Here is a 21,546-nt window from a genome sequence, read left to right as displayed (position 1 = left end):
GTTTAGCCGTCTTGAAAGACGTGCGGCTAAATCCGAATGTTAGTTCTAGTGATAGTGTAAAACTAGTGATAGTGCAAAACTAGAACTAACACTAGACCTAGAACTAGAAACATTCGGATTTAGCCGCACGTCTTTCAAGACGGCTAAACCCGAATGATTCTAGTTCTAGGTCTTGTGTTAGTTCTAATGATAGTGCAAAACTAGAACTAACACTAGACCTAGAACTAGAATCATTCGGGTTTAGCCGTCTTGAAAGACGTGCGGTTAAATCCGAATGTTTCTAGTTCTAGGTCTAGTGTTAGTTCTAGTTTTGCACTATCACTAGAACTAACACTAGACCTAGAACTAGAATCATTCGGGTTTAGCCGTCTTGAAAGACGTTCGGCTAAATCCGAATGTTTCTAGTTCTAGGTCTAGTGTTAGTTCTAGTTTTAGTTCAATAAAAATATGGACCTGTCACTAGAACTAACATTAGACGTACAACCAGAAACATTCAGACATGTTGCATTTTATATGTGACAAAGTAAGTAGGTTTCTATGGAAATATATTTTTATATATTGCATTTTAAATAAAATTCACTGTATTATTATTATTAATTTAAGTTAAGTGTCGTGAACATTAACTTAACATTAAAAATTAAACATAAATCCGTTTTTATTGTATGTATATAAAGTGTGTATGTAGTAGAAATTAATTCTATTCTATCATAATCATAAAAACCTTATTAATAAATAAAATAATATTAACATTTCAACCCATCCCAACAAATAAAAAAAAAAAATTTTAAAGAGAAATTAGCATTATGAAAAGGAAAGAAAACGTGCATTTTTTTTGTCTACAAGCAACACATATCTACAGCTAAAGAACATTCTCTAAAGAATTAACATTGATTGTAAAGATTTTTCAGTGTTTTTAAAGGCTCGAATGATTAGAAATAAAGCTCGATGTGCCCAAAAGCCCCAATAAAGCCTTTAAAAAACTAGAAAAATAAAAATTCTACGTACACTTGGGCCATGGTCTCCAACTGTAGCCGAACTTTTATCAAGAACCGTTCGTTAATAAATTATTTACTTTTTTTTTTCGTTCAAAAGACACAACAAAAGCGACAACGTCACTCCTCAAAAGCCACTTTTACTTAGTCACTTCCACAAAAAAGCACAAAGTTTAAAAAATTAAAGTTTTAAAAAACTACTAAGATGATGAGTTTTATATGATTTATTACCCCGTTTAGTTTATTTTAAACACGTTTAAATTTTAATCCCCTTTTCGTTGTAATTTAGTGTTAGTAGTAAAACCAAATTACCAAATCACAAAACATATAAAAAACAAATCTAATTAAAACCATTTATTTATTTTTTTCTTTATATTTAACTTTTCGTTATCATCGTATATATACGTATATATAAAACAACGTCTTAATTTATATTCATATATCTTTTTTTTTGTGGGTGTATCTTTTTTGTTAATTTTTCGTTAATTGTTACATATTCTTATATTTTCTTTTATATATAAATTCAATAAAACCCACCCGAAGGCGGAATCAACTTTTTTTTACGTCAAAAATTCGATTTGTTTTAAGAATAATAATAATTAATTAATAACACAAGTTTATATTGATTTAGGCACGAGGTAAAAAGATGATTTTGGTAGTTTTTTGATTCTGATTGCGAATTTTTAGTTAATTTGGTTTAGTTAGTTGCTTAGATGAGTAAAATTGTGGTCAAGTTTTTTTAGCAATATAATAATATATCATAAGATTTGAGCAGCAAATTTGGCGACGTCTGGTGAAAGCTTTTAATTAATGTATTACATTTATATTACAATAATAAATTTTCTTAACCATATAAGAAAAGATAATGAAGTAATTAATCCCAAACAAATTAAACGTATAGTAATTACGAATTCAAATCAAAGTTTTGTATGTGTTCTCTGACCAAAACAATTATGTGTTGCGGCTGTTTTGCATGCGATAGCAATCAAAGGGTTGATTTGACCCAAATACTAACTCCGTGCGGTGACGAAACCAGGCAAAGCTCGGTTTCGGGAATTTTCGTCGTATCTCGCTAAAATGAGATGCCATGTTGAATAACTTTTCTATTAGATAATGTTTAAAACTGTTGATATGAAAGTGTTAATCTGGGATGTAAATTTATGTATTTTGCAAGACTAATTTAATTCTATAAAGTTTTGCATGGCTTTGATGTAACACCTAAATAGTTGTAAATGAAGCTCTTTGGGTAATTAATTTTGATGTGTCTGTCAAACGTGATTCAACTATGTTTCAAATAAACTTTTAGTGTAAACGGAATCTACCAAAATTAATTTGATTTGAAAAAAAGTATTTTATTTTATTTAAATTTTTTCAATGATTAATGCAAAATTTCTCGATAAATAAGTAATAAGAAGGTCTTTGTTGTTACCTTATGAATAACTTATGCATGACAAGCAAGATATCATATTGTTTCTGCTCATAATATTTGGTTCTGGACATAACGTTTCTGATTTCTGCTCTATATATTCTGCTTCTGCCTATGATATACTGCTTCTGGTGATATCTCTTCTCCATATAACCATGACTTACATTTATTTCTGACATTTCACCTTTTCATCTAAAAATTTGCTACTGCTCATGATATTTTGATTCTGTACATATTTTTTTGACATTATTCATAATAATAATTCTGCTTCAATCCATAATATTTTGCCCAAGACGTGGTGTATCTGGGCAAAACCCAACCCAACTCAACTCATGATATCTGACAACCTTCAGATATTCTCCAGACATGATATTTCTGATTTTTGTTCTATATATTCTGCTTTTGCGATAAAATTCTGTTTCTGGCTATGATATATTGCTTCTGGTGCTAATATCTTCTGTATATAACCATGTTATAAGCCACGTTATACTTATTTCTGACGTTTCACCTTTTCAATTGAAAATTTGATAGTGCTCGTGATATTTTAATTATTTCTACCCATAATATTTTGCTTAAACAATATGTTGTTTCTGTCTATGGTGTCTTGTAAAATATCATTTTCTTCGGTAAATAATCACGATATTACTTCTGCCTCTGTTACTTTGCTTCTCCAGCTGATGATTTGCTTCTGTTCTTGATATTAGCTTCTGGGCATCATTTATTGCTTCAGCCATAACAGAGTAATGTTCAAAGATATTCTGTATTTAAACATTATATTTTGCTTTTATCTAATAATACGTTGCTTTGCGTATGATGTTCTCTTCTGCAAATGGTTTTTTCTACTGATTACTTGCTTCTGTCCATAATATTTAATTCTGAGTGTAATATTTTACTGCGAATGAGAATAATATTGTTTGTGTGCCAAATATTCTGCTTCAACCCATAATATTTTGCCCAAACGTTGTATATCTGAACAAAATCTAACCCAACCCAACTCATGACATCTAAAAAATCCTCAGATATTTTCCAGACATGACGTTTCGATTTCTTCTCTATATATTCTACTTTTGCGATAATATTCTCTTTCTGTCTATGATGTACTGCTTCTGGTGCTAATATCTTCTGCATATAACCATGACGTTATACTTATTTCTGACGTTTTACATTTTCAACTGAAATCTTGCTGCTATTTTAATTATTTCTACCCATAATATTTTGCTTAAACAATATGTTGTTTCTGGCTATGGTGTCTTGTAAAACATCATGCCCACCTATTTTCTTCAGTAAATGATCACGACATTATTTTTGCCTGTTATTTGCTTCCCCAGCTCATGGTTTGCTTCAGTTCTAGATATATTTGCTTCTGGATATTTCATTTATTACTTCAGCCATAACATTTTGTTTCTACCTATCATGCAAATACTAACTCTTTGCGGTGACGAAACAACGAAACTTATGTATTCTGCAAGTCTAACTTAATTCCATAAAGCTTTGCATGGTTTTGATGTAACACCTAAATAGTTGTAAATGAAGCTATTTGGTTAATTAATCTTCAAACTTGGTTCAACTATGTTTCAAATAAACTTTTAGTGTAAACGGAAACAACAAAAAGCTATGGAGCGAAGCTAAAGATAAATAAAGGCATTTACATTTTTTCAATGATTAATGCAAAATTTCTTGATAAATAAGTTATATTTCTCTTATAAGAACATGCATTAAGTTAGTTGCTTTTTTAGTTTGGTCTTTGTTGTTATCTTATTAACATGACAAGCAAGATATCATATTGTTTCTGCTCATAATATTTGTTTCTGGACATAATATTGGTAATTTCTGCTCTATATATTCTGTTTCTGCCTATAATACACTGCTTCTGGTGATAATATCTCTTCTGCATATAACCATGACTTACATTTATTTCTGGCATTTCACCTTTTCATCTAAAAATTTGCTACAGCTCATGATATTTTGATTCTGTACATTTTTTTTGACATTATTCATAATAATATTGTTGCTGTGTCAAATATTCTGCTTCAATCCATAATATTTTGACCAAGACGTTGTGTATCTGGGCAAAATCCAACCCAACCCAACTCATGACATCTAAACAATCCTCAGATATTTTCCCGACATTGATGTTTCTAATTTCTGCTCTATACTATATTCTGCATCTGCGTATAATGTTCTGTTTTTGCCTATGATATACTGCTTCTGCTGGTAATATCTTCTGCATATAACCATGATGTTATACTTATTTCTTACATTTCACCTTTTCAATTAAAAATTTGCTACTTCTCGTGATATTTTAATTATTTCTACCCATAATATTTTCTGTCTATGGTGTCTTGTAAAACATCATGCCCTCCTGTTTTTTTGCCTCTGTTACTTTGCTTCTCCAACTGATGATTTGCTTCTGTTCTTAATATTACCTTCTGGGCATGATTTATTGCTTCAGCCATAATATTTTGTTTCTACCTGTGATATTTCCGCCAATCAGCATAATGTTTTCTCCTAGAAATAATCATAACGTCATTTTTGCTGGTGATATCTCGCTTATTTTCTGATGATTTACTTGTGTTGCTATATCTTCCTTTGTACATGTTTTCTTCCACCCTAAAAATTTGCTACTGCTCATGGTATTTTGATTCTGTCCATAATATTTTGCTTAAGCAACATTTTGTTTATGCATATGATATTTTTAATTTGAGCATCATGTTTTCTCCTAAAAATGATCATAATGTCATATTTGCTTTTGGTATCCCAAATCAATAAATAGTTAATCATGTATTACGCTTCTATGCATATAATTTTCAGTTATGGTACCTTGCTAAACATTATGCGCAAACGGTTTCTTCTTCATATCGCCAAATACGCTGCTTCTACTTATGATTTCATTTCTGAACATGACGTCTTGTATTTGCTCAAGACATTTTGCAACTGCGTGTGATATTTTGCTTCTGTATTTACGCATAATATTTTGCTTTTAACTAATAATACGTTGCTTTTAACTAATAATACGTTGCTTTTGCATATGTTGTTCTCTTCTGCAAATGGTTTTTTCTACTGATTAGTTGTTTCTGTCCATAATATTTAATTCTGAGCGTTATATCTTACTGCGAATGAGAATATTGTTTCTGTGCCAAATATTCCGCTTCAACCTATAATATTTTGCCCAAGACGTTGTGGGCAATCCAACCCAACCCAACCCAACTTATGACATCTAAACAATCCTCAGATATTTTCTCGATTGATGTTTCTGATTTCTGCTCTATATATTTTGCATCTGCGTATGATATACTGCTTCTGGTGATATCTCTTCCGCATATAACCATAACTTTTGTATGTGACCATGACGTTACATTTATTTCTGATGTTTTATCTTAAAATTTGCTAGTGTTCATGATATTTTGATTCTGTACATATTATTTTCTTCACCTGTCCATAATATTTTGCTTAAGCAACATTTTGTTTATGCATATGATATTTTGAATTTGAGCATCATGTTTTCTTCTAAAAATGATCATAATGTTATATTTGCTTTTGATATCCCAAATCAATAAATAGTTTATCATGTATTACGCTTCTATGCATATAATTTCTGGTTATGGTACCTTGCTAAACATTATGCGCAAACGGTTTTTTCTTCAAATCGCCAAATACGCTGCTTCTACTTATGATTTCATTTCTGAACATGAAGTCTTATTTCTGCTCAAGACATTTTGCAACTGCGTTTGTTATTTTGCTACTGTCCATGATCATTTATTTCTACATAAGATATTCTGTATTTACGCATAATATTTTGCTTTTATCTAATAATATGTTGCTTCTGCGTATGATGTTCTTTTCTGCAAATGGTTTTTTCTACTGATTACTTGCTTCTGTCCATAATAATTAATTCTGAGTGTAATATTTCACTGCGAATGAGAATAATATTGTTTTTGTGCAAAATATTCTGCCAACCCAAAATATTTTACCCAAGACGTTGTGTATCTGCGCAAAATCCAACCCAACCTAAACATCAGAACAACCCTCAGATATCATTGCAAAACTTTGTAAGTTTTAAAGACGTCAAAACGACTCTACAATTAATGATGGAGTCAGATGAGGAGGAAAATTATGTGCAGAAACGAGATGAAGTCTCTGCCACAGTTAGTTATGATGAAAGTGATGAATAATGTATTGGAACTGGGGATAAACTTAAGTATACATAGCATCTTAAGGGTAGCCCATAAGTTGTTACTTTACATAATAGGCAAAGTTTAGAGATATTTCTAGATTTATTCTTCACTATATATGCATTAACAACTCGAGAGGAAAGTAAGATTATTAATGAACTTTTTGCTATTCGTGAAATCTTAAGGTTTTTTTAAACTGCTCATTTATGCCGACTTTTACCACCTCCTGATAAATTTATTCGATAGATAAGTCCAGTTCTTAGCCAATGAGAGCGCTTAAAACCGCCGTAACCATGGCAACTATCTTCTAGATAGTTTATCAGGAGGATGGTAAAAGTGGGCCTTAGTAAACTAACTTGATCACAATTTAACTAAGTTCATCAAATTATAAGAAATTTGATTCGCAATCATCATAAATAAGTTTTTTAAAAACATTTTTCTTTCTCGTGCTTCGATGACGAATATTTGCAACTTGTGTAATAATTAATTTCATTTAGTCATTTCAATGATATGGAAATCTATAATATTTATAATTCGTTCTAATCAATTAATATTAATTTAATAAATGCGACTAATCGTTATTGTCCATTTTACACAAACAACGAACTTAAAACTGGTGATTTGTACACAAACAACGCAAACGAAGTGACGAATTCAAAAAAAAATAATAAAAAAATTAAAAATTAAAACACAAAAAGTAAATGTAAGTGGTGAATGATGACGTGGAATAAGAATTAAAAAATAATAATTAAAAAAGAAGTATACAATTAATTAATACATGCTAAACGGACACAAAAAAATTGAATGAAATTAAAAAAAATTAAATTTGATCTCTGTTAGGTGTGTATTTTACATTTACGATTTTGGCAGTACTTTTTTTTTGTTATAATTAATTTTGGTTGTTAATATGAAAAGAATTATTTATTATCCATGCTCACTCATTCTAGTTTTGCACACGCGCGTTTTTTTCTTAAATTGGTAAAAACAATATTTTTTTAAATAATAGGACTCAATAAAAACGGATTTTTCTTAAATTTAAGCCAATCACAAAAAAATCTATTAATAAGGTGTATCCACACTGAATGCTCGCGAGTTTTGGAGCAGATTTGAATGTCTGGATACAGCTTAAGATTGAGATGAATAAGATTAATAAAATTAAGATTAATCAACAGCTTATTAGAAAGAGAAAAAAGAGTGTTTTGTGGAATGTTCGTTAATAAATTAATCGATTAATAAAACAAAAAAATAATTAAAAAGAAAAAACAAAAAACTTCATGCCATCTACGGTGCAATTGATGAAAATGAAAAATAATATTTTAACAAGTTAATAATTCGGGAATTAATTGAATTTTATGCGTACAGTTTCATTAAAATTAAATTAATGAGAAAGTTTATACTTATAGATGAATTTTCTTATACATATATATATTTTTAACATATTTGTAGTATTTAGAAAATATTTAACAAGCCAATATAATATATAGATTTTAAATAAAATAACAACCGCAAATTTAGCGTTTTTTCTATTTAACTACCCTTAAAAAGTTTTCCTACATTCATTACTTTAATAAATATAATAACTAGTGGATAAAAATGTATTATTTGTTTTTAAGTACGATTATATTTAAAAAGATCTATAAAAATATTGATTGGATCTAAAAAAAAAAATAACAAACTAAATCTTTAACAAACAACTCCTAAATATTTAATAAACCTTTCTAATTCATCATCAATTTAATTTTATTTTCCTGTACGCATCCAAATAGAACTCACTTTTAATACCCATACACCACATTTTTTCTCCTAAAAATTCTTAAACATTTTTTTCCTTAAAGTCCCTAGACGAAAAAGTCCATCAAAGTTCTCCAAATCATCTCGAAGAACACAACGTTGTTATAATAAATTTTCGTTAAACCCCTGTACCCCAATAGTGATTAAATTTACAATAATAATTAAAACCGTTGTTAAAAAAGTTCGTTCAGGAAAGTCTTTTTTGGTATTTTCTCGGTTTGTTAATATTACGGGGACCCGTTTATTAGCGGAGTTCTTTCTTTAACACCAGACGCCACCAATCACCAGTATTAAAACTGTCATTGCTGGGTGAAGGAGCACAGAGGCAGGCCTCGGACTCGGGGAGGACGAATAAAACGGACCTATGAGGTGAAATCTCACTCAAAAAAAATTTTACATAATCATCGTAGGCACACAAAAATCGTAAAAGTAAAATAACTATAAAAAAAAAATGGAAAAGAAACTTTTTACGTTAAAAAAAATATTTAAAGATTTTCTTTAAAGATTTTTTATCAAATAAGAAACGGCATAAAAGAACAAAACGAAAAGATTTATCGAATTGATTGAAGGAGTACTTCCTGAGGAGGTTCCTTCCGCGTTTACGGACATGTAATGAAAATATTCGCTCTTACCTCGGGCTGTTTTAACCCTAATTTGTGCGGGGCTACTCGCACCTATCGCGTTATGAGCCCTAAGCTCAATTTTGTACGTTGTGTCCGGTAGAAGATCGCTTAACTCGTAACTTTGGAATTGAGATGGCTGCGTTATTTCCGAGCTGCATTCTGATTCTGAATCTCTCCATTCACCATTAATCCTATCAGTCTAAAAAATAATAATTGGCTTATTATTAATTCATTCAAAATTTGATATGGTATTGAGTAAAACTTTGATATAACGGATTAATACGTAATAAATTTAATGCAGACAAGAATGAAAACATGGTGTATAACTCGAAGGCCCGTTCGTGACGTCACGCATGGGTCTCCAGACGCACGGCTAAACCCGAAATTTTCTAGTTCTAGATCTAATGTTAATTCAATGAAAAATTTGTAACACTTTAACGCTGAATAACAATTAAAACTAGAATTATCACTAGCATTAGAAATAATACTAGACCTAGAACTAGAATCATTCGGGTTTAGCCGCACGTCTCTTAAAACGGCATAAAGTTATGCATAATCTGTAGAAGAAAATCTTTCGAGTTGTGCAAAAAAAATGGTTAGGAAATGGGTGGGGTTGGTTTAAATTTATTTAATACTATTGATGACGACGCGACGTTATAATTGGTGGAATTCTATCCGCAACAAAAATGACTAACGTGTTAAATAAAGATGATGAAAATCTGATAATCAGTCAGATGCGAAAATTATAGAAAGAATCATAACAAAAAATGAATTTCTAGAGGCTTTTTCTACAGTACAGCATTACATTGGAGCCAACTATACAAAAAATATCAAAAAATAAAAGAAATGAACCACCCCGTAGGAGTAGGCGAAGAACTTTGAAATTATGTAGAATCAGTTAGTCCATGTAGACAAACAAATGATTAAATTTTGACGATCATCATCAGCTGATAGAAATTATCTGTCAGTTAGGTCCTGAAATTGCGTGTTGTTGAATAGTATTTTTCGGAGTAGTTCGCCGTTTGTTTGTGATTGTTGTCATTGCATTAGTAAAGTTAGTGTCTCAAAAATGCAACGAGTTCGAAGACGTGCAAATTTTCGCCATCTTAAGCCCTTCGAAAGAGGACGAATTATCGGGATGCATGAGGCTGGTTTAAGCTTTTGGGAAATTGACCGACCTCACGCCACTATCAGATGGACTTGGATGGATTGGCAGGAAGAACGCTTAGTAACCGGTCGTAGAGGCAGTGGACGTCCTAGAATGACAGCAGCACGCGAACGTCGGCTGTTAAGGTGAAGTGCAATACAAGACCCTGCTGTTGCAATGAACTAGATACGAGCAATTGGTCGCAGAGTGTGTATGATTACGATTTATCGTGGAGTACGCACATTTGGGTTACGTTCATATCGTCCTTATTTTCGTCTTCCTATGACTCAACAACATAAAGATGCCAGACTGCAGTGGAGCCAAAACCGACAACATTGGGAAACTATCGTCTTCAGTGACGAATCCCGATTTTGCATATGGAATTCTGACGGACGTTTACGGATCAGACGACCTAGAGGTCGGAGGCAAAATTTACAGTTTGTTCAGCGTCACCACACGGCTCAAACTCCTGGTGTAATGCTGTGGGGAGCAATACGCTACGGTGGGTCTCCTTTGACATTCGTTCAGGGTACCCTAAACGCGCGCCGTTACATTGACGTCATTCTGGAGCCCGTGTTAGTGCCTTTCCTCCAAGACCTTCCAGAGTCCTTCCTCATATTGCTCACGTAACGTTAGAGTTCCTAGCACAAAACAATGTTCTGCAATTGCCTTGACCGGCAAGATCCCCAGACTTAAACCCTATTGAACATGTCTGGGATATGATGGACAGAAAATTGCGTCGATTACCCCATCCTCCCAACACTTTAGAGGAATTACGTCAACAGCTACAGGTAACCTGGAATGAGCTGCCCCAAAAGCCAATCGACCATCTGATTTCCATGCCACGAAGGGTTACTGAATGTATAAGAGTACGCGGAGATGCAACACATTATTAACGATATTGTCAATAAATATTGTCATTTGTTTATGAAAATTTAATGATTTGTTTGTCTCTAGGCACTAACTATTTCTGCGTAATTTTGAAGTTCTGCGTCTCCTACTTCGGGGTGGTTCATTTCTTTTGAAACCCAGTAATATAATAATATAGTTGTTTAGTTAACTTCTATGCTATTTTGTTATATTACATATTTGGCAACATTGGTTATAACTAGTGGTGGCAAATATCCGGCTTTGGCCGGATATTAAAAACCTATTACTTAGTACTCCACCATACACAGGAATTAGTATCTCTTTTAGGTGTTGGACACTGCAGATAATAATCAAGTTCAACCCCAATAGGACTTTTTTCATTGAATACAACTTTATTTATATTAGGTTTATGTTTAGCAACCTCATTGTAACAGTCCCAATACGATATATAAAATCTCTTGCAGTTTCGTCTAGTTTCCCTTTCTACCCTTGTAATTCATCATCACATTCATTACTTAAAATAAAGTATCCTCTTCTTAATGCAAAAAGCCGTTTTGAAAAATCCCTTCCAGTTTTTGAGAAATAAAATTTTGAAATGATCGACAATTTTTTCGAATTTTGTAATTTTCGCTGATAAAGTTTTAAAAATTCGTATAAAATGCAGTTCTTGGAATGTGAGTGTGAAAATTTCCCAAAGTGATAATAAAAGTGTCTCCTTTCCAATGAACCAACCCATTTTGAAAAATAGCTTTTAGTTTTTGAGAAAACAATATTTGAAGTTTTGATAACATTTTCAATGTTGCAATTTTCATCGATAATTTTTAAAATTCGCTATAAAATTCATTTCTTGAACGATCCTTGTGGAAATATCACCAATTATTAATTAAGGTATCATCTTTTTAATGCAAAAAGCCGTTTTGAAAAATCGTTTTTAGTTTTTGAGAAATAAATTTTTGAAATAATGGAAAATTTTTTCGAATATTGCAATTTTCGCTGATAAAGTTTTAAAAATTCGTATAAAATCCATTTCTTGAAATATGAGTATGAAAATTTCCCAAATTGTTAATAAAAGAGTCCTCTTTCCAATGAACCAACATGTTTTGAAAAATAACTTTTAGTTTTTGAGAAAACTATATTTGAGGTTTAGATAAAATTTACGATGTTGAAATTTTCATCGATAATTTTCAAAAATCGTTATAAAATTCATTTCTTGAACGATCCTTGTGGAAATATCACCATTTATTAATCAAAGTATCCTCTTTTTAATGCAAAAAGCCGTTTTGAAAAATCACTTTTAGTTCTTGAGAAATAAATTTTAGAAATAATCGACAATTTTTTCGAATTTTGCAATTTTCGCCGATTAAGTTTTAAAAATTCGTATAAAATCGATTTCTTGGAATATGAGTATGAAAATTTCCCAAAGTGTTAATAAGAGTGTCCTCTTTGCAATGAACCAACACGTTTTGGAAAATAACTTTTAGTTTTTGAGAAAACAATATTTGAAGTTTTGATAAAATTAACGATGTTGCAATTTTCATCGATAATTTTCAAAATTCGCTAAAAATTTAATTTCTTGAAGGATCCTTGTGGAAATATCACCAATTATTAATTAAAGTATCCTCTTTTTAATGCAAAAAGCCGTTTTGAAAAATCACCTTTAGTTCTTGAGAAATAAATTTTTGAAATAATCGACAATTTTTTTGAATTTTGCAATTTTCGCCGATTAAGTTTTAAAAATTCGTATAAAATCCATTTCTTGAAATATGAGTATGAAAATTTCCCAAAGTGATAATAAAAGTGTCTTCTTTCCAATAAACCAACCCGTTTTGAAAAATAGCTTTTAGTTTTTGAGAAAACAATATTTGAAGTTTTGATAAAATTTACGATGTTGAAATTTTCATCGATAATTTTCAAAAATCGCTATAAAATTCATTTCTTGAACGATCCTTGTGGAAATATCACCAATTATTAATTAAAGTATCCTCTTTTTAATACAACAAGCCGTTTTGAAAAATCGCTTTTAGTTTTTGAGAAATAAATTTTTGAAATAATCGACAATTTATTCGAATTTTGCAATTTTTGCCGATTAACTTTTAAAAATTCGTATAAAATCGATTTCTTGGAATATGAGTATGAAAATTTCCCAAAATATTAATAAAAGTGTCCTCTTTCCAATGAACTAACACGTTTTGAAAAATAACTTTTAGTTTTTGAGAAAACAATATTTGAAGTTTTGATAAAATTTTCAAAATTCGCTATAAAATTTCGTTAAAAGTTTTAAAATCGTTATAACCGGTTTTCACTGTATACTGATGTAGTAAATAGATAATATGAATAGTATGACTTAATAATATTTTGTCCGTTATATCCGAAATTTTACTGTAACCAAATTACTTGTAACATCTCTGAGCATTGGCTATTAACGTAAAAAAAGACAATCTCAAATCATAATTACCTTACAATATCTGATAATATAATAATCCAAAGGATCTCCATTGTCATGCGGTACATTCCACCTTAATTCATAATGATCTGCATACGGACTGACGGTGACTTGTTCGTGAAATGGAACATTTCCAAAATCCCCAGGCGTTACTAAAATTTTAGGCTCTGTTGGCACAGATCGTGTCGGCATTGTGTATTCAACACCTGGTCCATTCCAACCGCCGATTCCCACATCGTTACCCGCAGCAAAAGCGAAATGATACGTTCTTTGAGGTTCTAAGTTTTCAATTATATACGGAGCATCTAAAAAAATATTTTAATTAATTATTTCTTTTAATTTTTATATATATTTTTCGATTACTTACTAACACTCCACGTTTTATTTCTCGCTAAATCCCACGGTTGATCATCCCTTCGATATCTACAAATAAACGTCCTTAAAGGCATCCCAGTGAAATGATGCGGTCCAACAATTTCAAATTTAATGGTTCTAGCGGTTACCATGTTAACTTTAACTTGAAGAATTGGATCGGGAACTTTAGCTTCTTTTAAACTGAACAACGCACTGCTTTGCCCCAATCGATTCGTAGCGATACATTCGTAATGAGCGTAAAGTTTTTGTTGTTGTCCTGGTGTCACGATCAATTGTGATTTTGGCCCGGTCCCTTCAATTCTAATACTCGGATTTTTCCCGTCTAATTCAATGTTGTTGTATCTCCATTTTATCGTTGCGTTTGGAAAAGATTCGGCAACGCATGTTAAATTGCCGGGATTGTCTCGCCACGTCCATACTTCGTAAATGTTTAGGGTATTGTCGAAGACCGGGGGGAATTCGACGGCTATGTGACCGTTTTTGAAAGCTTTATCGATTTCGTTGTCGGCGATACATTCGTAGAGGCCGTCGTCCGCTCTTCTTAGATTACGAATCGTTAAAATTCCGTAAGTTTCTCCTTTTTCGTTGTCATGAAAGTTTTCCATGAGAATCCTATCGTCGAATGGTTGAGAACCGATTTGGAAAAGATCAGTTCTACTTAACTTTTTAAATAAAACCTTTGGGGTTGGTCTTCCGTTGGCTTTACATATAATTTTCGTGTCGTTTCCTATTGGTGCTGTTATGTTAATTAATTCGAAAATTCTGGGTTTAACTCTAACAGTTATGTTTACTGATAATTCAGCTCTTCCAGCGGGATTTTCAGCTATGCATTTATAAACTGAGTTATCGTTAAATTCCGCTCTATTTATGAACATTTCCCCCGTATTTGGTCTTACATCAAATCGATCTTTCTTTGATAAATCCTCCCTTGAATCAACTTTAATCCAAGTATAATTCGATGGCGGTTTACTATGTGCTTTACAAACAACGGAAGCTGATTCGCCTTCAACAACGGTAGCACTTGGAATTGATTCGATCGTCGGTGGGATTTGGACCTCGACTCTAATATTTTTTTGATCATAACTTCCCGATTCAAGAACGACAGCTCGACACGTGTAAATTCCATCATCGGATTCTTTTACATTTTTAATTAATAAGCCGTCGTTTTCAACGATGTATTTATCGTTCGATTTTAAAGTTAAACCATTTTTAACCCAATCCACGATCGGAGCTGGATTTGCTTGGACTCTACATCTTACTTTGTAATCATTTGAAATTATGGGATATTGATACTCCGGAGCGTCAAGCCAAGTAATATCAACTAAAAAATAAAAATTAAATTAAAATTAAAACAAAACAAAACTTTTTTGAAGTATTTTACCTATTGTTACAACTTTTACCGTTGCTTCTAAAGGTGTGCTTGCGTAAGAAGCTCGACACGTGTAAACCCCCCCTAAATTATCTTGTAGCTTAGGGAACACCAAAACTAATCCGGGATCGTTTGTTAATTTCTAAAAGAAAAACAAAATAATTTTCCACGTTAATTATTTACGAATTAAATATATTAAATTAGAAAATACAATTAGTAGAGATACTTTAACAGTAACGCTTGGTAATTATACAATTCGCGCACCATCTGTACAATAATTCAGATCCCGAAACGGGAAAGTACAATCTGTTTACGTAGTACTAGTGCAAGGGGTTAATTAAATCGGCGAGAAAGGCGGTCCTCGTATAGCTCAAGCGTTTTCCGAAATTCCACGCCGTCGGAATATGAATGGGCCGTATTAAGGGCCGGTACCGCCCCGTACGGAGCCGGCCCTGCGCGTAATTAATTGAAATTAATTCCCCGGCTACGACGACCCTACATTGTAACAGACCGTTCTCGCCTCCTCGTCGTTTTTAAGCACAAAATATAATTCGCCCGACAAATCTCCCTAATTACGCCTCTGCGTTGTGTGTACGCGAACCCTCTTCTTAGAAGGCGTTTATTACCGGCGTAAAAAGAGACCAATTTCAGTTACAATTAGTTTTAAGAAAATTAGGGGGGGATAAGGAAAATACAAAAGGAATTTATTTAAAAAGGGTGGTAGTTTTTGAAATATTTATAAAGATTTAATGTTGCAACAATCTTCCGGCGCCTCCACCACTTAATCAAATCTTGTTAATTAAGAATTTTTTTCTAAATATCGATTACACCGAGTTTGAGGCTTTATCACAAAATTAGTTCAAGTAGTATAATCATTAAAAGTATATGAAAATATATGATGCCGAGGTCGCTTACGGCCGAGGCGCTACATTCCATTCATATTTCGACACAAAGATACTTAATATGATTAACATTTTTCATGACACGTTTCATTTAATGAATGTTCATATCGTAAAATGCACGATTCCATTCAATGAATCCGAGGACCGAGGAGCTACAACCTGATATAGACACAACATGTCGATTAAATTTATAACATTTTTGACATTTTCATTAATTTGTGCTAAGCATTTAATTGTTCTTTAAAGTTACAAAATGAACGATTTTGTATGATTAAGTCAAGGTCACTTGCAGCCGAGGCGCTACAATTCAGTACCATTTCAACACAAAACTGGATCAAATAGTAAAAAAAAATTTTAAATAAAAATTGTAATATTGGATATTATGGATATTGGAAAATATTTGACGAATCATTCAAACAAGTAGCAATTTATTTCGACATACCAGATTTATTAAAAGATTCTTTTTAAATCGATACTAACGTTTTGAAATGTTTCGGTGAATTGAGATTTTAACAGATAAATATATTTTATATAATATTTTATGAAATAAATATCATTCGAATTTGAATAATTTGTATGAAGAGAAAAATAACCTTGAATTAAGCGACTCTTTAGCTAAAAACGTTGGGAAATTCTTATTTTAAAATATCCAATTATCTCGAAGATAGGAAACATAAAAATTTTATGAATAAATACGAGTTGTGAACAAACTTTATTATTAGTTTATTTCGTACCTTGAGTTGTTAAGTTAAACAGCGAATTTGTTCAATTTTATTCTGCACGTGAACTCTGGAGAAGTACTACATAGTGAAGTAAAATTATTTCTAATGATTGTTAACAAGTTAGTTTCAATCGTTTTATCAGAAATCAAAAGGTTTGCTAGATTAGAATATAAATATTTTTGCATAGCATGAATTTCCCTAATTTATTTAATAAACTTATGTTTATTTGTGTTTTGGATTTGATATGCCATAAATGTACGATACTGCTATACTTTGTTTTTAAACCAGGAAGAGTATTTTAAATTTGTCACCAGATTGACCTTGCACGTGATTGGTTGAATGCGAGGAAGGTTCACACACAGGCAATTTTGAATTTTGATTTTGTATTTGAAGGTTAGGTTATTGACAATTTGACAGTTTCGTGTCATTATTGTAAATTTTGTGTTCTTAAACCCTTTTTTATTATATTTTGAAATAAATACACTCATAACTTCAATGTTAATTTGTATGTATAGTGTTGACGATAACAAACGAAAATAAATACAATAATAAGTAAATAAATAAATAATAATTATTAATTTAAATTTACCGCCAAAATATCTAGTGATATTTTCTGGTGATTTTTTCCAGTATGAATCTGACTTTCGCGTTTACTCCTCCTGGTTTAAAAACAGAGTATAGTTCTAGTGCAAGTGTTAGTTCTAGTTTTAATTGTTATTCAGCGCTAAGTTGTATATTTTTAAGTTTCGGGTTTAGCCCTGTGTCTTCAGACGCTGAATGTTAGGTAAGGTTAGTTTTGTTTACAAACATTAATTATACCATGAAGTATTATTTGGCAATTAGTAATGGCAATTATAGCGTGAAGTTTTCTTTTGTAATGTCAATTATAGCGTGAAGGAATGTTCGGTAAGGTTAGTTTTGTTTACAAACATTAATTATACCATGAAGTATTCTTTGGCAATTTGTAATGGCAATTATAGCATGAAGTTTTCTTTTGTAATGTCAATTATAGCGTGAAGGAATGTTCGGTAAGGTTAGTTTTGTTTACAAACATTACTTATACCATGAAGTTTTCTTTGGCAATTAGTAATGTCAATTATAGCGTGAAGTTTTCTTTTGTAATGTCAATTATAGCGTGAAGGAATGTGAGGTAAGGTTAGTTTTGTTTACAAACATTAATTATACCATGAAGTATTCTTTGGCAATTAGTAATGGCAATTATAGCGTGAAGTTTTCTTTTGTAATGTCAATTATAGCGTGAGGGAATGTGAGGTAAGGTTAGTTTTGTTTACAAACATTAATTATACCATGAAGTATTCTTTGGCAATTAGTAATGGCAATTATAGCGTGAAGTTTTCTTTTGTAATGTCAATTATAGCGTGAAGGAATGTTAGGTAAGGTTAGTTTTGTTTACAAACATTAATTATACCTTGAAGTTTTCTTTGCCAATTATACTCTGTTTTTAAACCAGGAGGAGTATTTTAAATTTGTCACCAGATTGACCTTGCACGTGATTGGTTGAATGCGAGGAAGGTTCACACACAGGCAATTTTGAATTTGATGGTTAGGTTATTGACAATTTGACAGTTTCGTGTCATTATTGTAAATTTTGTGTTCTTAAACCCTTCTTTATTATTGTTTAATTTGTTTCTTCTTTTTCATAAATTTAGGTACTGAAGATGAAACATTAGTTTTCGAAACATGTCTACTTAAATAGAATTAAAACATTTTAATATTTCTCAAAAAAGTTTTTACTTTTACATAAATCCTAGTTTACTTCTTTATTATATTTTGAAATAAATACACTCATAACTTCAATGTTAATTTGTATGTATAGTGTTGACAATAACAAACGAAAATAAATACAATAATAAGTAAATAAATAAATAATAATAATTATTAATTTAAATTTACCGCCAAAATATCTAGTGATACTTTCTGGTGATTTTTCCTAGTGTAAATCTGACTTTCGCGTTTACTCCTCCTGGTTTAAAAACAGAGTATAGTAGGATGATATTGGAATACAGATTTTTATTCGGAAGTGATAAAGCGATATGATTTTAAGATATTTTAAGCTTAAGCTATTTTATTTTGGTTTTGGTTACAAGTGTCCATAAAGATAAATTAAGTTGGGGAAAGATGACTTTTTCTCATAATAACTCAATGCAGAAACGATGTAGATTTTAGATTACAGTATGCAAGATTTGATGCATACTGTATAGAAATGATGCAAACTTATTAAGGACTGTATGGAGATTTTGTGGATTTTTAAACGAGTTACGATGTACTGTCCTGATATAGACTAAATTCCGTGCAGATTTGACTTGATAAAACATGGCGAGGACTTGATACATAGATGATATAGAATTTATACAAAGTCTATTTAGGCATATTAGAGATTTAATGCAGACTTCGATAACTTGATGTAGACTAAATAAGGACTGTATGAAGATTTTATGCATTCTTAAACGAGTTTTGATGCAGTCTTAGATACAGCATGGATGCAAATCGAATAAAGATATGATGGACCTGATGATGCACCCATTAAAATCGCAGGAATAATGGAGATATTTGTATGATGAAAACTTGATATAAACTTGATGCAAAAAAGATTTGATGCTTACTGCTTTGACATGATGCAGACTTAATAAAGACTTACAGAGTTTTTGTGTATTTTTGAACGAGTTATGGTGTACTGTCTTGGTGCAGACTAAATTCCGTCCAGATTTGACTTGATAAAACATGACGAGGATTTAATGCATAGATGATATAGAGTTTATACAAAATTTGAACATGATAAAGTTTTAAATTCAACTTTCGAGGTTCAATATATAGAGTAAATAAGGATTGTATGAAGATTTTATGCATTCTTAGGCGAATTTGGATGCAGTCTTAGATAGAGCATGGATGCAGACCAAATAAAGATATGATGTAGTTTTGATAAAGACATGATGGAGTCTGATGATGCATCCATTAAAATCGCAGGAATAATGGAGATCTGAAAAATGAAGACTTGATATAGACTTGCTGCAAGCAAGATTTCTTAAGATCTTTTGATGATGAAGACTTAATACAGATTTATTATATTTTATTTTACTTGATGTAGAGGTGATGTAGGTTTTATATGCAATTGTCTTGTCGTTGGCATGACAGGTATAGATATGACAAGACGCATTTAGAAAGTCATAACCATAATTGGACCGCGTTATGCATCACTTGACTAAGCGACACGGGATTTTCGTTTTCATCTCTCTAAGAATATGATAGGCTCAAAATATTGAAAATTGTTTGGTGCCTATCTATTTTTATCACAGAACACTGATGACAGCCATCACAAGCACAGAATCCGCTTGGTCAGTCATTTTACGATTATACAGGATGTTTCTGTAAGTCATAATTGTGTTAAGTGGCATAAAAGTAATCACAAATACAAATTTTGTAGAAAATTATCTACAATTTGATTTTGTACTTTTCAACTGGTTTCTATTTTATATAGAATTTAAGTCTAACTAGTTTCGGCACTTGGCCATCTTCAGAGACTCTACAAATAGATTAATATCCCTCATCATCTTTTTCTTTTGTTAAAAAAGATCACATATCAAAGTCGAAATCAGATTATGAGTTACTAATTTACAAAATTAAAGTTTCAAAAGTTGTAAAATCAATTTAAGGAGGAAGTGTTACAAGTTTACAGGTTAAAATTTAAGAACTCTCTTTTTTAACAAAAGAAATATTAAGAAACTTGGGAAAAATTCAAGAATCTTTTTTCACGATTTTTTTTAATCAATGTGAAATGACCCAAAAAACACGTTAAAAATAGAAGGAAAGTGTTGAAAAGTGGCTAACACTAGATTTACTTCAGTTATAAAACTTCTTTTATATGATAACTAACTTCAGGTTTAAAATGTCAACCTCAATTTTGACATATTTGTAATCTTCACTAAAAATCCTTTAAAATGAGTACAAACACGACATATTTATCTTCAATATTAATGAAGTTATGGTCAACTTCCGGTTAGGAATGTCAACGTCAATTTTGACATATTTGTAATCGTCGTGAAAAATCCTTTAAAATGAGTCCAAACATGGTATGTTTAATTCCAATATTACTCGAGATATAAGCAACTTCCGGTTTGAAATGTCAATGTCATTTTGACATATTCTTAATTTGTATAAAATGTGTTAAAATTTGTCACAAAAACAAAAAATATAATAAAAAAAAAAAAAAAATTAAGGTTGGTATTAATATTTAAAAATTAAATTGCTAACTTCATTGTTGCTAACTTCGGGTTTAATGTTTTTTATTCTAACTTTTTTGTTTTTTGAGATAAGTGCGTCATCTTTGGACTCATTTTAAAGGTTTTTTAATGAAGATGACAAATATGTCAAAATTGACGTTGACGTTTCAAACCGGAAGTGATTGTATTTTCATTAATATTAAAGTTAAATATGTCGAGTTTGGACTCATTTTAAAGGATTTTTTATGAACTTGACAAATATGTAAAATTAATAGTTGAAAGTTCGAACTTTTTGGTTTTTTGAGAGAAATGAGTCATATTTGGACTCATTTTAAAGGTTATTTTATGAAGATTAGGAATATAATCGAATATAATTGAAGTTGACATTGACAACTGAAAGTTTTTTTCACGATTAAACCCGAATGTTTCTAGTTCTCGTTCTAGTTTCAGTTCTATAAAAATATACAACATAATAA

At 31.1% G+C, this 21,546-nt stretch overlaps 1 protein-coding gene across 5 annotated transcripts in view; it reads right to left on the bottom strand.

Moving 5' to 3' along the window:
• LOC111423676 (fasciclin-2-like) overlaps positions 1–21,546 on the bottom strand; it is a 163,892-nt gene that overhangs the window by 11,994 nt on the left and 130,352 nt on the right. For 3 of the 5 annotated variants that reach the window (XM_023056949.2, XM_023056950.2, XM_023056951.2), the window contains exons 3-6: positions 15,221–15,350; positions 13,832–15,160; positions 13,477–13,769; positions 9,014–9,203 (exon numbers count right to left, since the gene is read on the bottom strand). In XM_023056949.2, coding sequence (XP_022912717.1) covers positions 9,014–9,203; positions 13,477–13,769; positions 13,832–15,160; positions 15,221–15,350 — 1,942 coding nt within the window. Of the gene's footprint in view, positions 1–1,331; positions 8,744–9,013; positions 9,204–13,476; positions 13,770–13,831; positions 15,161–15,220; positions 15,351–21,546 lie in introns of those variants that run through there. The other 2 variants (XR_011641889.1, XM_023056952.2) reach the window with 2 other exon arrangements.

Source organism: Onthophagus taurus, chromosome 11 (genome assembly GCF_036711975.1).
Source record: "Onthophagus taurus isolate NC chromosome 11, IU_Otau_3.0, whole genome shotgun sequence".
NCBI lineage: Eukaryota > Metazoa > Arthropoda > Insecta > Coleoptera > Scarabaeidae > Onthophagus > Onthophagus taurus.
This window is presented reverse-complemented; position numbering and strand designations above follow the sequence as displayed.